At 40.3% G+C, this 24,877-nt stretch overlaps 1 protein-coding gene across 8 annotated transcripts in view; it reads right to left on the reverse strand.

Annotated features, from left to right (window-relative positions):
* LOC131429407 (nucleolysin TIAR) overlaps positions 1–24,877 on the reverse strand; it is a 717,709-nt gene that overhangs the window by 315,072 nt on the left and 377,760 nt on the right. For 2 of the 8 annotated variants that reach the window (XM_058593525.1, XM_058593495.1), the window contains exon 1: positions 12,633–14,599. The exons of the other annotated variants lie outside the window; for them this stretch is intronic. In XM_058593525.1, coding sequence (XP_058449508.1) covers positions 12,633–12,966 — 334 coding nt within the window. In that variant the 5' untranslated portion in view covers positions 12,967–14,599. Of the gene's footprint in view, positions 1–12,632; positions 14,600–24,877 lie in introns of those variants that run through there. 8 annotated transcript variants of the gene reach the window in all.

Here is a 24,877-nt window from a genome sequence, read left to right on the forward strand (position 1 = left end):
TGGTTCCGGAGATATAATTGTATAAGTGACGTAACCGACAAAAAGCGTTGTATTTGAACGCGCTCAATTTTCTCAGAGATGGCTGATCCGATTTTTACAAACTTGGGCTCGTTTGAGAGCTACTGTCGGGCCATTGATCAAGTTCGAAGATCAAATGGCTGTGACTTTTGGTTCCGGAGATATGATTGTATAAGTGACGTAACCGACAAAAAGCGTTGTATTTGAACGCGCTCAATTTTCTCAGAGATGGCTGATTCGATTTTTACAAACTTGGGCTCGTTTGAGAGCTACTGATTACAGTTCGAAGATCAAATGGCTGTGACTTTTGGTTCCGGAGATATAATTGTATAAGTGACGTAACCGACAAAAAGCGTTGTATTTGAACGCGCTCAATTTTCTCAGAGATGGCTGATTCGATTTTTACAAACTTGGGCTCGTTTGAGAGCTACTGTCGGACCATTCATCAAGTTCGAAGATCGAATGGTTGTGACTTTTGGTTCCAGATATATGATGGCATAAGTGACGTAACCGACAAAACACATTGATTTTTACCGCTCTTAGATATATTAGGGTGCCAAAATTTTGGGTTAACCTCTATTTTTGTTAAGCTTCAGTGCTCAAAAGTTTAAGCACCTCGAAAAAAGTCTTCATGCAAAATTTGAGCTAAATCGGACATGTGTAAGGGGTGTTGCCCGTTGGTAAAGGTTTGACAATTTTCGATCTTGAAAAAGCACCATAGGGGGAAGTACATGAAATTTCCAAAATCGCATTTTTTTTTATGCCAAAAGTCTCAAAACTGCATGAAACGTCGAGATTTAGTGTCATCTTAAAAAAAATTTTTTTTGAAAAAATCAACTTTCTAGGATTTTTGATAGTCAATTTTTTCAAAAAAATTTTTTTTCGAGATGACACTAAATCTCGATGTTTCATGCAATTCTAAGCCTTTTGTCATCAAAAATTTCTGAAAGTTCATGTACCAACACCCCCCTCCCCCACCCCTTAGTGAATTTTCAAGATCTATGAAAATTCCACTAAGTCGACTAAGAAGGGTTTTTTAGATTAGCATCACTCTTCTCATACAAATAGGCAACGCAAATGTCATGCGCTTGATTGGAAAAATGAACTACTTGAATCAATCTGAATCAATTGGTGTCAAAATTATTATCCGAAATTATTTAATAAAAGTATGAAATATATTTTCATGAGACTGTTACGAAAGAAGAGAAAGGCATTATCACACCACTAGGTGGATTAAGTGAGTGATTTTTTAATCAGAACTGACTTCCGATTCAGGAGATACAGGCTTATCGGGTTCACAGATTTTGAGAGTCGATGACAAAATAAACCTTTTTCATTTTTACCGGTATTCGGTTCGAAGGTATCAAAAAAATTTATGCAGAACACCCTACGATTTACTGATTTTTAAAAATTTCGAATCGATTGAAATGGTTAACAACCCACTAGGCGAATTCAACTGGCTTCGGCTACACCGATTTCCGAATTCCATTTCCGAAAGTATCGAGAATAGAGAAAGAAGACCGGAACGACTTTTATAAACAAAAATTCCAATTAAAATAAACTTATGGTCCCATACAAAATTCGTGAACTTTAACCGATTCCGACTTCCAATTTTGAAATTACAAGGTGATGATTTTTTAAAATTCCAACTGTCAAAGTTATGCAGAGTTGGTCTCTGAATACAGTTTCCGAAAGTACCATATAAATAATGACAAAAACTTAAACACTTCTGCATCCCATGGAAAGCTTAATCGATTGTCACACGTTTACGCTTAAAGGAATAATTTTAAGGTTCCATACAACTTCTAACTTCGTTTCGTCTTACAGTTCCAAAAATACAAGGTAATGAGTGTTTAAAATTCAAACAGTCAGTAAAATAATTTCATGAATAATTAGTATTCTAATTATTCATGAATAATTGAATATGAATAAATTGCTTTCGAGTCGCTACCGCACTCACCATATGCGCTCGAGTTAGCCCCCCAGCGACTATTTTGCTATCAGATTTAAGAAATAACATTTTGGAAAGATTTTGCATCGATTGGTAAAATCATTACTAATACTGAGGCGGTTTTTGAGGTCAAAGAGAAATTGTTGTATAAAAGTGGTGTAGGACGACCTGACCGACGTTTTATTTCTGCTTGACTAGAGATTCGTGTCCAGATTTCAGTAGACCGGATTAAATTAGTCTTGTAAGATATTTCATATAAAACCAAATTTCCTAAACTTTTAAAGCCTTAGTCTTTACTTTGTTATTTCATGTTCAATGTTTCAGAGTTTACCTGCCTTCCGTCAATCTAGTAGGCACCGACGAAAATCGATAAGTTTTACGATATGAATTCATTGAAATTGAATGCTAAATAAAACTGGCTTGCTTTGATGACACGAAACCCGTATAAAATGGCGTTGGCCAAGGTCTGTGAAACAGCGCAGACGACTACAAATACACTCGAGAATCGAGGCCAAATCTCGATGCGGGGTCGCTAAATCAACTTACAACCATCCACACCAGCCTTAAATTTACTCGCCCAATGGCTGTGTTTGGGCTTTACAAAATGAGAACTTCCTATTCCTCTTCCCTCTCCCCGCGTACCTTCTGTCCGATTTGTTCGAATTAGATACGATATGCGCGCTTCACAAACGGTCGTTCCCGGCGGTGGAGGATAGCTTCGAGTCCAGGCAGTCAGTGCCGAAAATGAAAATATGCCGAAACAAAAATCCTCCACTCATGCAAAGTAGCAATATATCATTTCTAATGACCGGCTGGCTCGACACTGCGCCCCCCACCAATTCCTACGTGTTTGGGATTTTGCAGGACAGAGCGTGTGCGTTTCGTTTGAATTTCAGAATATCAACCAGGATTTAAATTAGTTCCAATGTCGCCACGTCGCTTCTGGACGCAAGTAAATTTTGTTCCATATTTAGAAGAACCAAAGTTTTTTTTTTCCAGCGGGGGGGGGTGAGGCACCTTGGAACTTTAAGTATTTTGTCCTCCCTGAACTGTGCGTCACATTCTCTCTTGTTGTGCAAGAGGGAAACATAACTAATTTTCACCGTGGAAACAACTCAATCAAGCAAAAATATTATCATACTTCACTTCAACTAACAATTCGAAACTCGTTGCCAAAGAAAATCACGCTCCTTTCTCTGGTTGTGTTCCCGAACCGGTGCTGGTGTTGGTGTTGGTCGTGGTGGTGGTCTGTGGGTCCCTCACCAACACCAGTTCCGAACCCAACGACGAATACTGGCACAAAAATCCAAATAAATGCACTTAATGTTAGGCAAATAAATCATCTCTTTTTTTTGCCTCCCGTTCCAACTGGCAAACTCGTGATGCACTTTTTTTTATTCTATGAATTGAAAGTTTTTTTTTTGCAGAGATTCTTTCCTCTGCCGGATTCCGACCGTCCGTCCGTCCGTCCGTCCATTCGGTAGATGAACCAATCCCACGCGAATGCGACGTTTTTCGCTCCGCTCGACAGCGGCAATATTTCTCAACAACTTTTCCAGTCGTTATCAACCTCCCCCTCGCTTCCTCCCGGTTCGAACTCTCGACAATTTGATCGGGACTTAACAAAAGAAACACTCATGAATTTCAAAATAGTTTTTCATAATTAGATTTTATTTTAAATTAATTTATGGATGGTAATCTTGGCTCTCTCGTGTGTCAGTTCAGCCTTTCGTTGTGTTTCTCGATTGTTTTGTTTGTTCGCCTTCATTTTGCCCTTGTATTTAGTTGTCTTTGCTTTATTGATTTTCACCATCATGGCGTGCTATGTTTCTGTTGTTGTAGTGTTTTTTTTGTCTATCCCATTCACGAATGCTCGAGTTCGTTCGCCAAAAGTTTTTTTGTCGTTTTCAGAGTCGGCATTGGAGAATAAAAAAATATGAAAAAAGATGGAACTTTTCATGATCCTGCAGGGTCCTTCCGTGCCGCCACCACCTCCGCGGTTGCATCGTTCATTGTTTTCTGTACGAGTTCTTTGTTACGCCAATTGGCACGGGCCCCACGCGCGTCGCTTTTGATTCTCCCACACCCTCCGAAGTGTCACGCGACTGCGATGACGGCGACAACGAGAGCAATTTCCTCGTAATACGACTCTGTTGTCTATTTTACTGTTGTGCCCTGTGTTCGGGCGCTGTAGTGAGTGCCGTCGTACAGAGTTGTGGAGAAATAATTGTTATTAGTTTAATTTTCTGGCTCTATGGCTGGCTGCCACTAGATCGTTCCGGATTGATAGCGGGAATCAATGGTTTCTCTGCTACGGGGCGGGCAAGGTCGTGTCACATGTCGATGAACGATGTCGCCCGGCCGGATCCCAGGACCGCGAAAACGAGGAAACGAAACGGAAAACTGGTACTGGAAAATTTTGTACACTGGAAACCATGGAAGCGTGCCGATAATCGCTTGCTTTGTTTTTTTTTGCGAATGATTGAGATAGACGATCGGTCGGTCTTGAGCACATTCCGAGTTTTGTTGTTCGACAATTTGACATGTATTTTATTAAAATTTCAAATCAGCAAGCTTTTCAAAAAAAACATTCTTTCTTAGAAAGGGTCATGACAGAAAATCTAACGCGACTAGTTTCGAATTTTTTACTGACGCCCTGTAAAGTGAAGAGTCAGACATTTTCAAAGCCAAAACTATACACGAATTTGCTCACAAAACCCTGCTGCATCGTAATGGATGACGAAACTTACGTCAAAGGCCGATTTTCGTCAACTTTCGGAGCAAATGAATTGCGTTGCCCAATCTAAGTTCAATATTCCGGAGGATGTTAGATGGAAGAAATTAAACAAAGTTCTTGATGTGGCAGACGATTTGTCATCTCTTTCAGAACAAATAACGGTGCGATTTACACGTCAGAGTGCCTTATTAAGCGAATGTTACCATTCACAAGGAAGCACAAAGGATCAGCTCTGTTTTGGGTTGTTTTAGCATCCGGCTACTACTTTCGAAACACGTTGGTATGCTACCGAACCAACGAAGATACCATCAAATTCACCGGAACTTCGCAGCAATTGAAAAATTATGGATAATTTAGGAGACGGATCTTTGCAAATATCTTAAAACTATTTAAGTAGAGCCAGAGCTCGAAGAGAATTTATGTAAACCAACAAAAACAATAAAAAATTAGTTAAATGGAGTAAAACGGTGAATGGGTAATGTCAGTGACATAACCGGATTGACGTGAATACGAATAATACCGGGTACTGATGAAACATGACTCTGGAACTGAGCTCTGGACCTGAACCAACCTAAATCATGCACTTGCTTCGATTTCTGCTCAGTCAACTGCGCAGACTAGAATGAACGAAATATCAGGTGTACAACTTTGCTTCCGCCGTTTTCCGATAGATGGCTGTACCGGCTGAGGCAGATCAAAATACATAGATGATAATGCCTTTGAAGTGAGTGTGTACAGTACCTAACGAATTGTCATCGCCGTTTCAGTGACAGTTGTTCTTGTTTTCGTATTATTCACGCTCGAAAATGTCTGTTTATGTGCCCAATTCTCGCCATTTGCGGGAAGTTTTACTTATTTACTGTTATAATTCGAAAAAAAAATGCAGCTGAAGCGCATCGAATACTCTCAAAAACTTACGGTGATGCTGCTCTGAGTAAAAGAACGTGTCGGGAGTGGTTTCCACGTTATAAAAATGGTGATTTTAATGTCGAAGACAAACATGGAGGTGGAAGAGAAAAAACCTTCAAAGATGAACAGCTAGAAGCATTGCTAGATGAAGATTCGTGCCAAACCCAAAAGAGCTTGCCGAATCGTTGGGTGTGAGTAAGCAAGCTATTTCAAAACGTTTCAAGGCCCTGGGCATAATTCAGAGAGAAGGAAACTGGGTGCCGTACGAGTTGAAACCGAGGAACATCGAGTGCATGTGAGCAACTGCTTCAAAGACAAAATCGTAAGGGGTTTTTACATCGAATCGTAACCGGTGATGAAAAGTGAGTTCGATACGATAATCCTAAACGCAAAAAATCATGGGGAAAGCCCGGGCATACTACTTCGTCGGAGCCAAACCGAACATTCATGGCCCTAAGGTTATGATTTGTATTTGGTGGGATCAGCTCGGTGTGATTTACTGCGAGCTCTTAAAACCGGGTGAAACCATCACAGGAGATCGCTACCGAACGCCTGATGCGCCTGAGTCGTGCGTTCTGATGCGCCTTAGTCGTGCGCTAAAAGAAAAGCGGCCACAATATCAAGAGCGACATGACAAAGTCATCCTCCAACACGACAATGCTCGGCCTCACGTCGCAAAAGTGGTCAAAAAGTACCTGGAAACGCTGAAATGGGAAGTCTTACCCCACCCGCCGTATTCCTCAGATGTCGCCCTTTCTGACTTCCACCTATTCCGTTCGGTGGCACACGGCCTGGCAGATCAACATTTTCAATCCTTCGAAGAGTAGGAAAAATGGATTGCTTCATGGATAGCGTTAAAAGAGGACTCCTTTTTCCGAACCGGGATCCGAAAATTGCCGGAAAGATGGGAGAAAGTTGTCGCTAACAACGGACAATACTTTGAATAATACATCTGTAAGCACTTTCTCGCAATAAAGCTCTTAGTTTTGAAAAAAAAAAACGGCGGAAGCAAAGTTGTGGTGGAGCGATTACGTCAATTTACGATCAAAGTTGTCGCCATAACGATAGACTCACTCTTGCAATTAGAACAAACCAGTTTTTTGTACTTGGTTTTTTGAGCAGAATACTGACATAATTGTTCTGGGTTGGCGGTTCAATGCATAGGGCACTTGTCTTACAATCCAGTAGTCGTATGTTTGAACCACGACGTTCTGTACACTCTGAATCGGCTGCGAAGTCTGTTGAAACAGAAGGTCAAATTCCAGTACAGGAATGTAATACCGAGGCTTTACTTTACTGACAATATTGATATGTGGCCATCTGATTTTGGTAAGCGATCTGCGATTTGAGTGGATATTTTGTGACCCGATAGAAGACTATATAAGAAGGAAATTGACTTCTGTTTTTTTTCAAAGAAAACTTAAATTTCATACCCCTAAGATCAAATACGGCAGTGTTTGAAGTCAGTAATGGTAGAGTTTGTACCCTGAAGCAGTCACGTACCCAGAATGAGAGGGAGAGGGGGGGGGGGGTGGTTGAGGGCCCTGGCCCCTCCCGAAATCAAAATCAGATATATAATTATTTAGAAGACAATTGTAAATAACAAGATTGTAAACGTAAAGAGATGTAATACAGTAACAGTTCCAGTGGAAAAGTTTTAAGTGTCTGGTAAAAGCACCCGTAAAAGACACATCGAAAATAAGGTACATCAGCAATCTTCAGTAACATCATTTTTGTCATCTTTCGGCCCCTCCCAAAACGAAATCCTGGGTACGGGCCTACCCTGAAGTTCTCATGTGTCGATGATATTTGTTCGACAAATTTGCTAGTTTCGATCGTTATCTATTTATATGGGATGAACAAGCAACAAAGTCTTGATAATTACCAATTATTTCGGAGTAAGTTTGAATTCAATAACGTTGGGCTCCAAAATGGAAGAAAAAACTTGCTGCAGACCATTAATGGCACCATCATATCCGTAATTGTAATTGTAGTTAATTCCGAAGTTCTTTACTGCGAACGTTTGAGGAAATATGACAGAGGAAAGGAAGGAAAAAGGTTTTGTCATTAAATATATCAGCGAAGCTTAGGATGTTAGGAGATTCAACTATGTTGGTCGTTTCACGGTAACTGACCAAAAGCAAATCAAACAAATATGTGCTGTATATGGGAAAAAAGTTTGGCAGATAAGACAAGCACTTCTACGGACAGATTTCCATCGTTGGAATATAGGAGGAAAATCAGCGGTTCTTGATGGTTGCCCTGTGGGCTCACAGAGTCTTACATTTTGAACGCACAACGGTGATTTTTTCAACTATGAATGAAATTTGTTGGACGATTAACTGTATCACTGTATCGGAAAGATCGCGTCAGCTTGAATGTCTGGCGGTTTCTGTCATACACGATCGTTTAAGCATGGCCTGTACGAGAAAAGCCATTATATTTATCCTTTTTTATAAATTTTCACGCTATTGGCGCAAGATGTGATAAAAGCACGTTTGCTCGCCTAATCGATCAGCACGGCAGAGCAGTTTATCGCTTATGAAAACGAGTGAAAATGGCATTACTTTGATTGTATCGCTTGGAACATTCATCTGTTCTGCTTGACACAGTAAAAAAGTGTTCTTCAGTTTATTTCCGTTTGGATAGTAAAGAGTGTTAAACTAGTGGTCTTTAAACTTTTCGCGTCAGAATTGAAAGTGAGAGTGAGTGATAAGAAAATTTTGAGTTCTGAATTTTGCTAGTTATAGGAAACCTCACAGCAGGTAAAAAAACCGCAGCTTTACCGACAGCACACAGTGTACATGAACGATGCGCTGTTTGTGTTGAGCTGTAATTTTGCAAAGCACCTCAATGACAGAGAAGTTTTGTAACGCTAACACGAAGCCCAGTCGGAATCAATGAAGTATTGTGACCTGATTGCCCAATGATTCGCTCGGTGGCGCTTGTTTTAGATGATTTGTCGTTAGGTGATTTCGATTTGACAAAATGCGCCCTGGAATGAATTCTAAACAGGTTGTTTCATCGAAATATGTTCGTCTAATGAGGCAAATCGTTAGATGGGTCATTTTACCAAATGAGTTTATTTTGGTGAAAGTATTTTTACTCCATATTAGTCATTTTGCTTAATATTAGCAAAGTCTTGGAATTACATTCCTTCGGTAGAAATCGGCCTTTCTGTTTCAACAGACTTCGCGGTCGATTCTTAGCGTACAGAGTCATGGCATGGCTGGTACTACGATCCTATTGACACTAAGAATCCTTCCAGGTCGGGACACGAACATACGACAAATGGCTTGTAAGACCAACGCCCTATGCATTGAACTGCCAACCTGGGTTTCAATCTCCAACTTACTGGTGTCTTTCTGTCACATAAAGGCACGTTCGCAAGGATCGAAATAATTACTGGTTTATAAGATATTTATGCCGTTCGGTTTAACCCGAGCCTACCACGGTCTCCACTAACGATTTCTTGAGTTTCGAAAAAACTTACTCACCATCCCACCCACAGGGTAATGATATCGCTTCCAAGCTAGAAAACAAATAAACCAAGACAGATGTGGTTAGTGCATTTATACTTCCCATGATGCAGCGTCAGTTTACACAATTGAATTGTATTCGCGAATCTCGGCAAAAAAATGTATGTATAACTACTGAGAACTACTCGGCAATCCTGAATTTGTCAACTGTCAAATGAAACTGCTAAGTGGCATAACAGTTCAACCTAAACTGTAATGCACTGACTAGTCTAAGACTGTTCAAGGGGAGCTTCTCCTGGAAACGGAGGTTTTCGATCCTCAATTCCTAGCGTGGATTAAACTATGGATTCTCTAATTTTGAAGCTTGAGAGGTAGTTATTATTCTCTTTGAGTGACTGCTACAGTCATTCCAGAGATATGATTGCTCAAAGTGGGACGCAAAATTTTTCACGTTCGTGGCAAAGTTTTAGGAATCAGAATTTGCTGTTTCCTTTACTAGTGAATTTCTAACAAATGAAAGCTTACATTTGAACTGATGTAATGTTTATAACTTCAGCAAAACTATTTTAGGAATTCAAAAATTTCATAAAATTTAGTTCAATCAGTGACATTACATGACTGTTTAAGCCAAATTTAACCTTGTGCGGATAAAAATTTGAATCTTGCAATCGTGATCAAAAAGTTCCCGGAATCACCACCGTGTGGCGCTCTCAGTCATCAAATATCAATTGGACAAAGAAAACAAAAGTCAAATAGAGGTCGGATAGAGATGAACTACAAATAAGAAAAGCAATTAATCACGAATCCAAAACCAACAGAGAAAATTTTCAATAGATTTTTTTTTCAATTAAGTAATTTGTTTGGTTTACTCTTTTGGGTGCATTCTTGGAACCATGTTTGACCTAGCATGAAGTGATAAGAACTTTGCTACAACATTGGTATTAGTTTTAGTAAGCATTTGGAAGTTTCCCTTTTTACTGCAAGCTTTTCACAATTTTCGGTCAAAGCTTGGCAATTCAAAAAAAAATCAGTACTTTTGGTTGTTTTCTTACTTAAATTTGATAACTTTTTGCATTCACTTCAATATAGGAAGATGAAACATGTAAAAATAATTAGCCTTGCTCAGTTGTCTGAATTCCAAAAACAAAAATGCCCCAATGCCCTCGAACGGAATAAAAAAAATAAAATCTTGCAATTGCAATCCCACAGTAATTGCTCATGAAAAAGTCGACTTTTTATGCATCTTTTTTCTCTTTCAACATTTCAAGGAACACTTTGCCTATTATTTGTTACGCACTGTGTACTGTGTTTGTAGCATTATGCCTTTCAGACACATAAAACAATCTGTTTCTCAACATTAATGTAACAAAATACCTTCAGTTTCTAATAAATAGATCAATGAAATCCACACGCCGTTCAAGAATTATCGATGGATCTCGATAAATGGACTGTTTAGTGCGGTCTACCCGATCAGATGGTAATAACAGAATTATAACGACTGGAGTAATTTATTTCAGAAATATTTTGTAACAAATTTTTGCAGGTAAGCTGTTCAAATAACAAAAGTCATAACGAAAACGACTCTAGCAGGAACAAAATCGTAACAGATTTTGAAACGTTCGTATCACATTTGGATTATTGAATTTGATATAACCACATAAAAACTATATCACAGCACACTTTTAGCATCGTTTCAATTCTGAATTGTTGAATGATTTTTTTATTAAATGAATTATTTATTTAGTGATCTGGTTTCTTCGTTTAGTTTTTTGAAATTAATATTGTTATCATAAGTTTTAACTTTCAACTGTTTTCATGTGTTAAATATCTCAAAATAACACAGATTGTTATACATATTAACTGTTGATATACTTGTGTTATGATTTTGTTATGTGCATCTGATTGGGTATGTGCTGGTGGAATCATCGGTTCTTATTTCTTTAAAAATAAGGTAGGGTGACGCGTTACCATGAATGGAAATCGATACGGAACCATGATGAATGAATTTTTATTGCCCATCTTCAAGATATGAATGTGGATGATATGTGGTCTCAACATGATGGTGCCACTTGTCATCCTACGGCCAAAACAATCGACTTATAGAAAGAACATTTCAACGACAATATTATTTCGAGAAATGCGTTCGTTCGTGTGATTTGACCCCAGTCATTTTTTTTTGTAAAGATTTATGAAGTCATTGGTTTTTCCCACGGAAGACCGCTCCAGTCAATGACCAGCATGCGGGCCACCCGCCGGGCGTTTGTAGCCTGGGGGTGTTTCCCGCGGACCCACACGAACCAAAGAAAGCGCCGGCCATAGATATAACCAACGCCATCTGGAAGATTCATGAAATATTCAATTCACCGATCACTGTCGATCGCCAGCTGAAAGCTGGATTTTCAAAAATCCGAGACGACATTTTCTAATGATACTATTCTAGTTTTAAGTTAGTCGTCAATTAAGATTAGAAAATACCCTTGGCATCTTAGAGCTTACGCAGTGTGCCTAAAAAGGTATTATATTATTGAACAAAATAAAGTCATTGGTTTATGTGGATAAACCAGCAATGATTGATGCTTTGGAAACCAATAATCAACGTGTCAATCCTGGAATAGACCCTGAAGAAGTGATCGAAAATTGGACCTCCAGAATGGCCTTTGTGAAAAATAGTTGTGGCGGCCATATGCCCGAAAGCATATTCAAATATTAAATGCCAAGAAAATTTGACAGCATGAGATGGCATGTGTTTTATTTAAATTTCAAATCAGCAAGCTCTTAAAAAAACACTCTTTATGTATTCGAAGTTTTAATATAACAGACGAAAATTTCCAACAAAGTATCAAAATGAGAAACAATTTTGAACAAAAAGTTCCGGATTTTTTAAAAAAAATTTTTCTTTTCGTTTCGTCTTCCTTTCGTAAGTACATTACCAGTCCGAATTGAACATTGATCCTAACTTAGTAGTTCAACTTGAACCACAAACCGTTTCAACTGGACTCGTAAATCGCTGGTTTCTCGTCAAATATCAAATTTATAATAGAAAGCAAATCAATGTACCAAATTTCGATACGAGTTAAGTCTCTCGAGTAGTAATTTCTACAAAAATATTTCCAACAAGCATTCACGAGAGAAATAATTTTGAAAGAATTCGTTTACGAAATGATGATTAGGTATTTCTTATATTTTATTCGTTTTGTGCTGTCGGCATCTCAACTTAAACCACAAACAGTTTCGACTAATTCCGCAAATATTTACTTTACAGTTAGAAACAACTTTTAACACGTTTCGTTGATGAGAAAAAGACAATTTTTTCGTTTTCATATATGAAATTTTTAATTTATCAGAAAATTAGTTTCCGAATTGACTAAAACGACAACGAAAATTGTCAAATTGATTGGCATGATAAATGTTGATTTTTTTGTACTAATGACAAATGGTAGAATCGAACAATGATCGTAAATTGAACCAATTTAGTAGGAGAAGGAGTCTTAGAAGTAGTTCAGAAGTCAATTGACGAATTGACGAATGGGGCACTCACCCTGCTTGACGGAGGCTGCGAGCTGCTGCTGCAGTTGCTGTTGCTGCTGGGCCTGTTGTTGGGCTTGCTGTTGCTGCACGGCAGCCTGCTGTTGGGCGGCCGCTTGCTGTTGGGCCACAGCCTGCTGTTGTTGCTGTTGGGCGGCCACGGCCTGCTGTTGCTGTTGGTGCTGCTGGTGCAGTTGATGCTGCGGTGTTGTCTGGGACTGCGAGTGAGCCGGATGGATGGTCAGCAGTTTCGTCTCCGGGGGTTTGTGCGGCCCAACCGTCAACTGGGGGGCAGCACTGAGAGCCATCGTCGGTGCAGGCATCATCAGTGTTGACATTGTCAGCATTTTTTCTTCGCTCCGGTTCGCTTCAGAGGCGCACACACTTGACTGCGACCGCTGGCTACTTCCAAAACTGGCGTCACTCGATTGACGGTAAAGTCTCTAAGTCTCGCTTCCGCAAAATAATTGACTACACCAACAACCCAGCAGCTAGAGAGCTAACTGTCGCTACTGTTTTTAGAACCGTTAGCAGTTTAATGAAGGTAATTATTTCCAAACAACACTGCGCGAAACGAGCACGTCCTTAAACCCGAAACGTTCCTCTGGTTGCGGAAGCACGGCTGCCCTTTTTTTTCTTCCCCGAAACGTGCGCGGGGGTTCGGGTTGCACAGCTATTAAAAGGAAATGAAATGTAAATAATATCTCTGCACGATATGCACGATTATACGGCGCGATTTTTCTCGCGCGAAATGTTGTGACGGTTTTTTTTTCTGCTCGCTCGTTCTTCTTCGTCGTCGTCACCGTAGTAGGCTGCGGTGGAACAGGCGACAACAGCGGTATGGGTCTCGCTTCTTTTTCGCAGACACTTTTCCTTATCGTGGCCTACTATTACTCTGCTGCTGTGCTGCCGTTTAGTCCCACCCGATATATTTGAACTTTAAAGGCAAACTCGCGATATCTTCTTTTACTTCTTACTGCCGCGGCGAGGGGGTTTGCCTCCTTTTACGATATACTCTACGACGGACGCTGTTGGGTCCTCGGGGGCTATGATTTTTTTTATAGACTAGTTTTTATTATATGCCCGTTTATTATTTTTTTCCTTTTTTTATTATCCTCCCCTGCTCGTCATCCCGCAGTTTTGGGTGATGGAATGGCCCCCTTTTTGACTGGAGGAAATTCGGGTCAACCGGGCAAGCAAAGTTTTCACTATTTCTCTGCTAATTATCTGTACACAAATGGAGCAGCACTAACACACTTTTACTTCTGACTCCACTTTTGGTTTTTAAATCGAAACAAATCACCGAAAAAAAATAAGCGCAATAACCAATTAACCGAAGGTCGTCTTCTCGCGTAGAATTGAAGGAACACACGGATCACGGAAACAGCGAAGGATATCGAAAAATAAACTTAAATGTTCCTGACAGTTCCGCTTAATTTTCCTTTGTTCTGACTCTGAGATTTAGCCTTTTTTTTCACGTGGTCTTCTTCTGCTGGTGCCTTGACTGTTTTGTCCTGTCCGAAGAAAAGTGATACAGAGAGAGAGACTGAGTGAGAGTGAGAACGGGAAGAAGTGACAGGAAGGAAGGGACTGACTACACACTGTAATAAACACACACTGAATTTTTTTCCGACTTGTTTTTGTGTTTCGTGTGTGCGAGTATAACACCTTCACTGCCAGGTGGCCTCTTTTGCTGTAGGATTATTCGAGCTTAATTGGGACTGTTTCCGTTTTGTCCGTTCCGTTCAAAAAACTGCAACACCGAGATGTTCGACGCGACGAGCACCACAAAGCCTACAGAAGCCGTTTTTGTTCCGGATTTTTTTTTACTGCTTACAATATTCTATAAACATGTGTGTGTATATATGTATATAGGTATAAATTTTTATTAACGTACAGGAACTATACAGCCAAAAGCACACAGGGTCCTAACTAAATCGTACTAACCGTAAGGCGACACTGCTCTAACTAAAGCTCACCGACTGGTCTCAGACAAAAGAAACCTGCCGTCGCCGCCGGAAGGGCCGACGAATATCCTTCGCCCGGAATCGGGTTCCGGTGTTCGTGCCTCGGGTTGCGTCGGCGCACACTCGTCTTCGTCGTCCCTTTCGTCCGGTCGGCGGTCCGATCGGTTGATGAGCTTCGCGCGGCTATGTCCTCGTGGTTGGATCCTGTTCCACAACAACAATGTGGGAATCTCGAGGTGGTTGGGTTTACAACCGATCAAACAACACCTGGTTGCATTGGTGTGCGTGTGTGTTAGCGCACGAGTCGATGTCTGAGAGAACTTTGAACAACAACAAACCGAGCGTTTCGTGCTCTCCCCAACTGAACCGGTTCATGCCGAGCTTTATCCGATTGTGATTCGAGTTTCAACAGGCGGAGGAGGGAAGGGACTGGAAGCGGTGGTTGGCGAAACGAAGACGGTCGGTTTTAACCAACCGAGGGCAAAAGAACAAAGGAATCAAGTCGCCGAGTGTTGGCTGCTACTGCTGCTGCTTCTGTCACTATTCTGTTATTGATGACTATTGTGAAGACGGTGTTGCCACTCAAAACATGCGATGATTTCCACGAACAGGTAGTAAAAAAAAAACAATAGTTTTTGTTACAGCTTTCTATTTTCCAAAATATCGATTTTTTTTTTATTCGATCAACGTTCCTAAATTCACGCTTTCTACGTCTTTGCGAGAAAGCAAGAAAATCGAAAGAGTTGAAATTCAAATCTGGAATCCAATCGGGATAGCAGTACGTAATAACATGTCCCGAGTTTCACCCCGGGGGCAATGTTTGCCTTGGCCCCTTCCAATCGATATCAGATGGTTAACGAAACAAATTTCCTATTAACACAGTAGGCTACTACTGTCTGCAAATTTTCTTGTAGCAAGACAATGTAAGAAAATTATCTTCAATCTAAGCTTCATTGTCAAGGCCTACTACTACTACTACTACTACTACCTGCTGCCTGCTGCCGCTTCCATCACCACCGCTAGTTTCCAGCCCAACAACGTTCGGTAAACGGTTCCCAGCCTACTAGCGTCGGTTTGTGGTCGGCCGTTTTCACAATCTCACACACCCCCGAGATTGGCCTCCTTGCGAAGTGGCGGAAAATCCGATACCGACTTGATTGTGCTTTGTTTTCACATGCCTCTCGTCAAGCTTCTGGCGACATTCGCACAAAACAACGATTTACCACGTTGTTTTTTTTTATGTCCCACGTTTCTTTCTTCATTTTTTTTTGGTTTTCCTTCGCCTTCTTAGCTTTCACAACTAACGTGTGACTTGTGAGCTTGACTCGGCGTCATCTCATCAACGAAAAGTCTCCGGTTCCCCTCGTGACCACCCGGCTCACGACATCAAAATTCAACCCCCAGCCCCCTCTCGAACCTCATCGCACACACAAAGGCGACTTTTGCTCACCGAACACGAAGCACTCTATCTCACAGTCACGCACCCCCGAGAACGATGAGAAGCTTTTCCTTGTGCACGCACGCCACCCCCAACCGAAAGGCCCATTCCAACCGAGCCCCGACTCGTTATGATTCGAACAACTTTACATTTCATGGTTTACTTTGTTGGTGTTGTTGTTTTTGTTTTCCACTCGGTTTGGTTTCGGCAATTTTCTCGTTCTGTTCGATCAAAGCAACCCGTCGCCGTCGCCGTCGATGCTTTGGTCGTTGTGGGGTGGTTCGTGTGATGCTAACTGACTGTGTGCGTGTTCGCTCTCCAGCGGAGAAGAACCGGTTCCGAACGGCCCGAATCGGAAAAACGAAAACTAAACTTTTCGATGGTTTTTCGAAGCTTTCGTGAATAGCGGATAGCAGCAGGCAGCTCACATCCGACGCCGAGTTGTAACCGAATCGACAACAAAGCGCCTCAGCGGCTGGTGGTTCGTGCATTTCAACCCAATGACGACAGATTCTGAGGAAAAGTGACTTTTTTTCGCCCGTAATGATACGATTTTACGAATTGAATCTTCGAATAGTGTTGTAAACGAAACAAGGGGGAATGTGCGCCGTCGGTTGTTTCGTTCGGTTTCACTCATGAATGAATGAATGAATGTACGGCGCGATTGAGAAAAACTTTCGGATCCAAAGCTCGTTACTATTTTTTTTTAAATATGATCCCAACCAAATCTCTCTTTCTCTTTTGCATTTTCTCGCTCATCGAGACTCTCGGTCGTGCAGATCAACGGAAAGTGTCCGACACTGAAAGCCGGCTTCCGTGTTTCAAAACTTCCCATCTTCAATATTCGAATTCGATAATAAATTATTTCCAGTGATGACAGCACTTTTCAAAGTCATCAAAAATCCCTTCGTCATGTATGGGTATTTTGTATCCACTCCTCCTCTAGGAGTTTCACACTTCTAGGCGGACGCAGGAAGGTTTTTATTGGAATCTCCCTCAACTTCCTATATACCTACGCTTCTTTTTGGTTTGCTAGGGTGCTTCACGTAATGGCCGTAAGCGGATTGTGTGGTGCTACTGAAATAGGCCTCATAAAATGCAGTGGTGGTAGAGAGTTGACATAGACACTGTGTCTGTCTTCAAACGCATGGTCGTAAAGTGGCAAACCGTCAAGCGGGGCGAACCGGAGATGTTCCCGAGTTCCCGGTGGGCTGGGATTCTGTCAGATTTACTTCCACCGTGACTCGTATTTGAGTCCATACTTACTGATTAGTCCTTTTTGTCGAGTCAAAATATTTCAAGCAGTGCCTGAACGTCATATTGAATAATAATTATCAAATCACAATAGTTTGGATCCCGGCTCATTGCTCCATTCCAGGCAATGAAAGAGCCGATATTTTAGCCAAACGTGGTGCTATTGAGGGTGAAATTTATGAGAGACCGATTGCTTTCAACGAATTCTATAGCGTGTCTCGCCAAAGAACACTTATTCCTAAATTTCGACAAAGGCATGGTTCAGGGGACTGGATGTGAGTAGGGACTTCATTCGTGTGATGTCCAGACTCATGTCCAATCACTACACGTTAGATGCACATCTCCTTCGAATTGGACTTTCCGAAACTAATCATTGTGCTTGTGGCAAAGGTTACCGCGATATTGACCATGTCGTTTGGGCATGCGTGGAGTATCGTGATGTTAGATCTCAACTCCTACATTCCTTGCGTACCCAAGGTAGACTATCCTATTGTCGTGACGTTCCTTACATGAAACTTCTTTATTATTTCATTAAGTCCATTGGAGTTTCAATTTAAATTTTATTGTATGTTAGACTGTTTTCTTTTCCATGAGTTCAACCAATAGCCAACTATATGATATTGAAAAAAAGTGATGAACTGATACAAACAAACCTGAAATAGTTATAAGATCATGTACAAAATAAATGTATTTCATTTAATGTAATTTATAATACCAACTCGCTTGATAAAAACAGAGTTTAGATTAACTGATGAATACCAACATACTGATATGATATTCGAAATGTATTAGGTTTAAAGTACTATGTATTGGGGATGCCACGGCGAAGAAAAACTTATGTAAATTGCCTATGAAATAAACGTATTTACGGAAAAATATTTATTTCAAAGATAATTTTATTGTGTTGTCGTCGTTTGGCATTTCAGTCACATGTTCAGCCCAAGTGTTGTACTATTTTTCTTTGCTGTACGCAAAGATATACATGGTCTGAAGATTTGTCTGTAAATCTGCGGATTTTTAAATAAGCTAAAGACATGTTTTAGTCGCAGATTTTAAAAAATCACCCGACACTGTCAGAATTTACAGTCTTTTAAAATCGTTAAACATATTCCGTGAATCATGGTTCATACAGACTTTTTCAACCCTGTTTGAAATTTCCACCTAACATCTCCTGGTACGAATAATTTATCACTTCGTAGGGCCAATTTATTAGATTAGATGTAAATAAATCGAAACTACTCTCAATCTATTCTAATGATTATTGAAAAAAAAAGTTAAACTGTTCTATGACAGTGATTCCCAGCCTTTTTACATCACGAAATAAAGGTTGGGAATAGCTGCTCTATGATAAACAACATTTTTTTTTGTATCTCTAATTCCGGCACCAATAATAACAACCGATGATTTGCCGACCCTCGAACAGACAACTTACAATTTTTCATGTAAAAACACTACAAATTCACGCCACAAACTCTTAACGGTAACCCTTGATCTTTGTTGACGGTAACAGAAAGGCCAACCGGATGGGAAACTGACACATCAGTGGTTATCATTGGAATGAGTGACAAAAAAAAACTTTTTCACCTTTGAATTTGCCAGTCAAAATTGTTGTCTCGATAACATTTGCCATTAACTTTTTAACTTCAAACTTGCGCTCTTTGATTTCCACTGTATTTTTACCCTTGGTTCTGTACCAGAGATGGTCGGACCCGACCCGAACTCAACGGGTATTGGTTGAGTCAAGGATGGCTTTTATCGTATCAAAGAACGCTCTCTAGCAACACGATTCAATCAGTGCCATCAAAGAGAGACGGATATCATCGCAGCAACAAAAAACCGGCATGGTTCATTTAACATAGAATAGACACCAATGCGAGAGCGAATTTCTCTCGATGACCTGTCTGAGAATCAAAGGTTAGCACGCTGCAGTGAGGTTCTCTCTGAAGCAACATACGGTCGCTTATTCTAGTTTCGCGATCCGATTCTATACGGGCAGTTGATAATTGGGATAGAATCATTTAACTATTGCCACTTATTTCTAACTATGTGCATATAACCTTTGTATAAGTTGTATCTATGAAAACGTATGTGAATGCTCCACACAAGGGTTTTGAAATATTGCAACCTAGTATGAGAATCATCAAGTCGAATCATCGATTCGGTTTTCTACGATAATTTTCAACTTGCGATTCTCTCTTGAGAAATTCCACACAGCACCAATCATTATCAGGCTATTATTTTTCTAAGGGTCGTGAAATACTCAGAGTATGAAGTGGAGCGAAGAAATGTAGAAAAATTCTCTCGCGGTTCATGCATTGAGAGACACGATATCTTGTAGCATCTTCTACTAGCAGCTTCTGTCAAATTTTCCGCAATCACCAACACTGGGTTAGGTTCGGGTACAGAAAAGATATGTTTGTACGGTTCGGGTTGGATTGAAAATTTTTTCGAGTTTGAAAGAAAAATTAATCTCGGGTTCGGGTCGAGTACGGGGTAAAAGATTTTTATTTTCGATGGATCATCTCGACTCTGTACTTATTGCTGTACTTTTATCACCTGCACCTGTATGTCAAAAATTTCAACGAAATCGGTTATATGAAATTCGTTGATTTTCCATGAAAAGCGTGAAAAGGTTTTCCAAAAATGTGTCCGAATGTAATCTTTGTAGCCATCATCGATTTTTTTTCAGTGTAGGAGTCGATTAGGATTTTTGCAGTGGCGTCTCGTCCTCATGCACACCTCGTGCACTGCACAACTGGTCGAATAGGCTCTGTGAGGCACACATTCAGGAGAGGCTTCAGTGGCTTATGCTTATGGGAGTTGAAAACAAATTGCTGTCTCAGTTGCGACGACGAAACGGTTTTGATATCATACCATATAAGCAGTGCACAACCCGTAAATTTTGTCACGAGACGCCACTGGATTTTTTTCCAATATTTTTATTCAAAAACTTGACTAATTTTGTAAAAACTATTCATTCAACACTTTTTTGTAGGATTTGTCATTTTTCCGTCCAAGGCCATTAGAAAAAAAAATTGATAAAAAAAAAGTTTAGCCCTTTTCAAAAGACAGTCCAGATCATTTTTGGAAAAACAAAGTCTTCAAAGTGGTTTTTTGCAACAAAGTTTTTATCTACAGCAAGTTTCATTAAAATCTGAAAGGGTTTGTTCGAGTTAGCACGAAATTTGCCTATATATGTGTGTATGTCTCAAATAATATCACTCAATTTCCCCGATTTTCACAATCTCAGATTTAAATGAAAGGTTTTATGGTCCAAACGACTTTTATTGGATTTTATACCGATGCGACTTCCGGTTCCGAAATTACAGAATTAGTAATTACTTTGAAAAGAGACCATCTACGATCACGTTCAGCTCGTTTAGGCACATTTCGGTTGGCGTCGAAAGAAAAACTTGTTCTTCATTATATATCACATGGGCTGAGAAGTAGTTTTGTTGCAGTCGCCTTTTTCTCAGTTAAGGTAGCGCTTCGCAGTGGTCACGGGAGTTCGCTGCCTATCCCGGGGTTTCACGCACTTTACCCAAAATTGTGAGAAAACGGGGAAGAAAACGGAAATTCCAAGAACATACGATTCTAGATAACTAATTTTTCTATCGATTCGTATATAAATTGTGCCTGATAAACATTTTTATCGAAAGATTTCGTGCGAGTTATAAAAATAAATGAGTTTTTCCTTATTCTTTCGCACGCACACAATGTCAACGCATGTATTGGGGTGTGCAAAATGCCACATGTGGTAGACGCTAACAACATTTCTTTTGTTTTCGTTTTCCGTTCTCTCTGCGTAAACGTTGAATATAGATGAGTAGAAAATGTAAGTAAGTGTTACTACTTTGTAAAATAATTTCTATTCATGTTTCAGTAGAACCAGAAATCAGTAATGATTTTCATCGCTACTAGCTTTGACGCTTTGTTGAAAACGTAGCACATCCCTACAAATGCGAGTTGTTTATAGCGAGAAAAGGAAAAAAGAAAACCAAATTTTAACAAAACTCGCGAAAGAAAAGCTTTCTAACTGATATTTTTCGCCAAATGCATAGTAAAATCATTTACCTACAATCGTATGTTTTTGATTTTTCGTGAATCGGGTTAGTATTTTAGAAATTTGCAATTTAGGGTGAAATTTCGGCGACAAAGCAAGAGGAAGCAGTGAGTTGTCTTGCTTCGACCTGACCACGGCGAAGCGCTACCTTAATACTAACGTTTAAAAGACAGCCGTTAAAATTTCATGATATTCTATTCATTAGTTTGTGAGTTATTGTTCTAAGAGGGACGCTACTTTTGTTATTTTCAGAACAATGGATCCAAAACAATTTCGTGTTATGGAGATTCCGCTCCATCTTCCGACTTTAAATGTGGTCATAGAGACACCGATTATACAGAACGCAATGGGAGTCCATATGAGGCGAAAACATTTAAAAAAATAAACAAAATCGTTTTGAATAATCGAATAGTGAAATTATGACAGTTAACTGACATCGTAAAGATATCAAAAGAACGTGTTGGCTTTATATTGCATGACCATTTAACTATGAGAAAGCTCTATTCAAAGTGGGTACCGCGCTTGCTCACTGTTTACTAGAAACGAGAACGTGTTGATGATCCTGAACAATGTTTGGTCATGTTTAAATGTAACAAAATGAAATTTTTGCGTCGATATGTGACAATGGATGAAACATGGATTCATCACTTCACTCCGGAATTAAAACCATCGTCATCTGAGTGGACAGTAACTGGTAAACTTCGTCCAAAGTGCCCTAAGGCACAACAATCGGTTGGAATGGTTATGACCTCGGTATTTTTAGATGTACCAATACCATTAACAGTGAATATTATATTGCTTTTTGCAGCGTTTGAAAGCTGAAATTGCATAGAAACGACCACATATGGCAAATAAAAAAAATTGTTTCATCAAAACAACGCACCGTGTCACAAGTCAATCAAATCAATGACAGAACTGCAATTAATTGAACTTCAAATTGCTCCCACATCCACCGTATACTCCAAATTTGGCTCCCAGCGACTACTGGCTCGCTCGCCGGTAAGAAATTTCGCTCGAATGAAGAGGTTATCACAGAAACGGTTGCCTATTTTAAGGCAAAAGATAAATCATTCTACAAAAGAGGTGTTGAAATGTAAGAGCAGCGCTGGAATGATTGCGTTGCTCTTGATGAAATTGATGAATAAAGTCAATTTTGAACCAAAAAAAAAATCGTGTTCTATTCGTTAGAACCGAGATTTTGTAGCCTATGTGTTATCCTGCTGTCTTACTGTTTTACTGCCTTATCGACTTACTGTCTTATTGATTGTTTTACTGGCTTTTTATCGTACATGCCCCTGCAAATTTCGGGCAATTAGTGTATTCGGAGAAATCTCCTTATTTTGTGGAATTTCCTCACAAATTGAGTTTCATTGGATACTTGAATTATAATACCTTTTAGTTTAGTTATTTTTTTCTAGAAAGCTTTTCTTGTGTTTAAGGCAATAGTTATTTGGTTGTCGTGATTCGAAGTGGTTCTGGCCTTAACCTTCAACTGAACCTTATTAGCTCCGAAAATAGTGGAACCAAAAATGGTTGGTTAACTGGAATCTAATCAGCATGGGGAGAGATTGTTGAGAGTCTAAAATTAACTTTTAAAAACAAATCCAGCAAATAAACGAAATAAATGATATTTAAGAGCGGGAAAACTCGCAACACGTCATGATTTTGCTTCAGAAGCGCTGTCTGTCTGCCTTATTTTTCCATTCCGTAGACCACCGACACATCGCTAAATTTTCTCAACGCGAGAATGTGACGGCAGCAAAGTTACTCATGCTGAAAACATCAACAAAGTTTAGCAGCGCTAGCAAAAGCGCAGCCAACTTTGTGATCCGAAACCGGAGAAGCGAAAAAGACAGGAGGCGCTCCTCCAATCGCAGCCTACTGTGTTTTTGCGATACGACCGCGTGTGCGCCCGCCCGGGAGGGAACGAAAGTGAGGTCATAAACCATAAACCCAACACTGAAATTGATTTTTACCCTCGCGGTCCCCCTTACATTCACAGTATGACGACAAACAAACAAAAAAAAAAGAAAGAAAGACTTCATTCGCGCAAGATTTAACAAATTCGAAAAATTTGCAAAGTCAATTACCGGCAGCGATTTATGCTCCCAATGAGAGAGCAAAGTTGCCGCCGAGGAAAAATTATTATAACGACATGATAACAGATAACCGGTTTTGGCCCCTGCCAAAGTTTACACTGACTGAAATTGTTCCACTTTGGTTCAATGTGTGCTTGTATGACTGTGTATGCAACAAGCTGCCCCTGCCTTTCTTTCCACTTGTTCCGTTCCAAGTCCGGGCGAGAGAAGGCTGCGAGAAGCGTGTGCAATATAAGAATTTAATTTATTAAACGTGTTAGATCCGAAGATTTATAACTCAATTTAACCAAACAATGCAAATTTTCCACTACAACTGGCCCTCCGAAGAAGGCACGAGAGAACGGACGACGAACAAACGAGGAACTTCTGGCTGCTTTATAATAGACACTATTTGGCGAGAAGTCGCATTCATTCATTCATCCGTCCGGATGCCATAACCAGGGGGAAGAAGTTCCGACCGGAAGCGATGCAAAGACCTCGGACCGGTTGGATGGGTGGCGTTTTGGCGGTGAAGGCGTCGGCGTCGGCGTCGGTGGCGGTGGCGGTGGTACCAGTGGTCGGTTCATTTTGCCTTCATGCACTTGACTCTCCTTTTTATTAGCTTCCGCGCGTTATAGCCACGAGCTAACGATGTAAAACGACTATCACTTTAGCAACTTCCTATGGCAATTCATGTCGCTGCTGTGGATTGCACTGCACTGCTGCTGCTGCTGCTACTCATCGGAAGAAAACCTCCAACCAGGAAAACCGGGGAAAACCGTACGAGAGATCGGAGATAATCTATTCAGGAAAACTTGTTCCAAACTGTGCTTATTTGTTCGTCGCCGGAAAAGTCTCAGCAGTGTGTGCCACGTAAATTTCTTTGTTTTAGAATAAATTGTTCAAAGCTCTGGTTGGTGGTTGGCTTCTTGCGGGCCGCCACCGGGGAAAGGCGGAACACTCCGAAAGTCCTTATCGTCGTCCTGTCCTTTTGTCCTACCCGGGATGCGCACCTCGTTCACGATTCTTTGCCTCCCTCCGGTAGCCTCTCTTTTGGACATCATATGCAAATCGAGTTAGTCACATTTTCAATGCTTAAAGTAACAGATCGGCTGAAAAGTTCGTATTGTTTCTATGAGAGGGCGCCACTAGAATTAAATCCATACCATTTTCAGTTAGTACCAACCTTCAAAAGATACGTGTATAAATTTGACAGCTGTCTGATTATTAGTTTGTGAGATATTGCATTTTGAGTTAAGCTACTTTTGTTATTGTGAAAAAAATGGAATTTCGTGTGTTGATGAAACACTACTTTTTGATGAAAAAAAGTGCCGCCGATACCAAAAAAATGGCTTGATGAGTGTTATCCACACTCTGCACCGGGCGAAGCAACAATTCGTAAGTGGTTTGCAAAATTTCGTACTGGTCATATGAGCACCGAAGACGATGAACGCAGTG

This window comes from Malaya genurostris, chromosome 1 (assembly GCF_030247185.1).
Source record: "Malaya genurostris strain Urasoe2022 chromosome 1, Malgen_1.1, whole genome shotgun sequence".
NCBI lineage: Eukaryota > Metazoa > Arthropoda > Insecta > Diptera > Culicidae > Malaya > Malaya genurostris.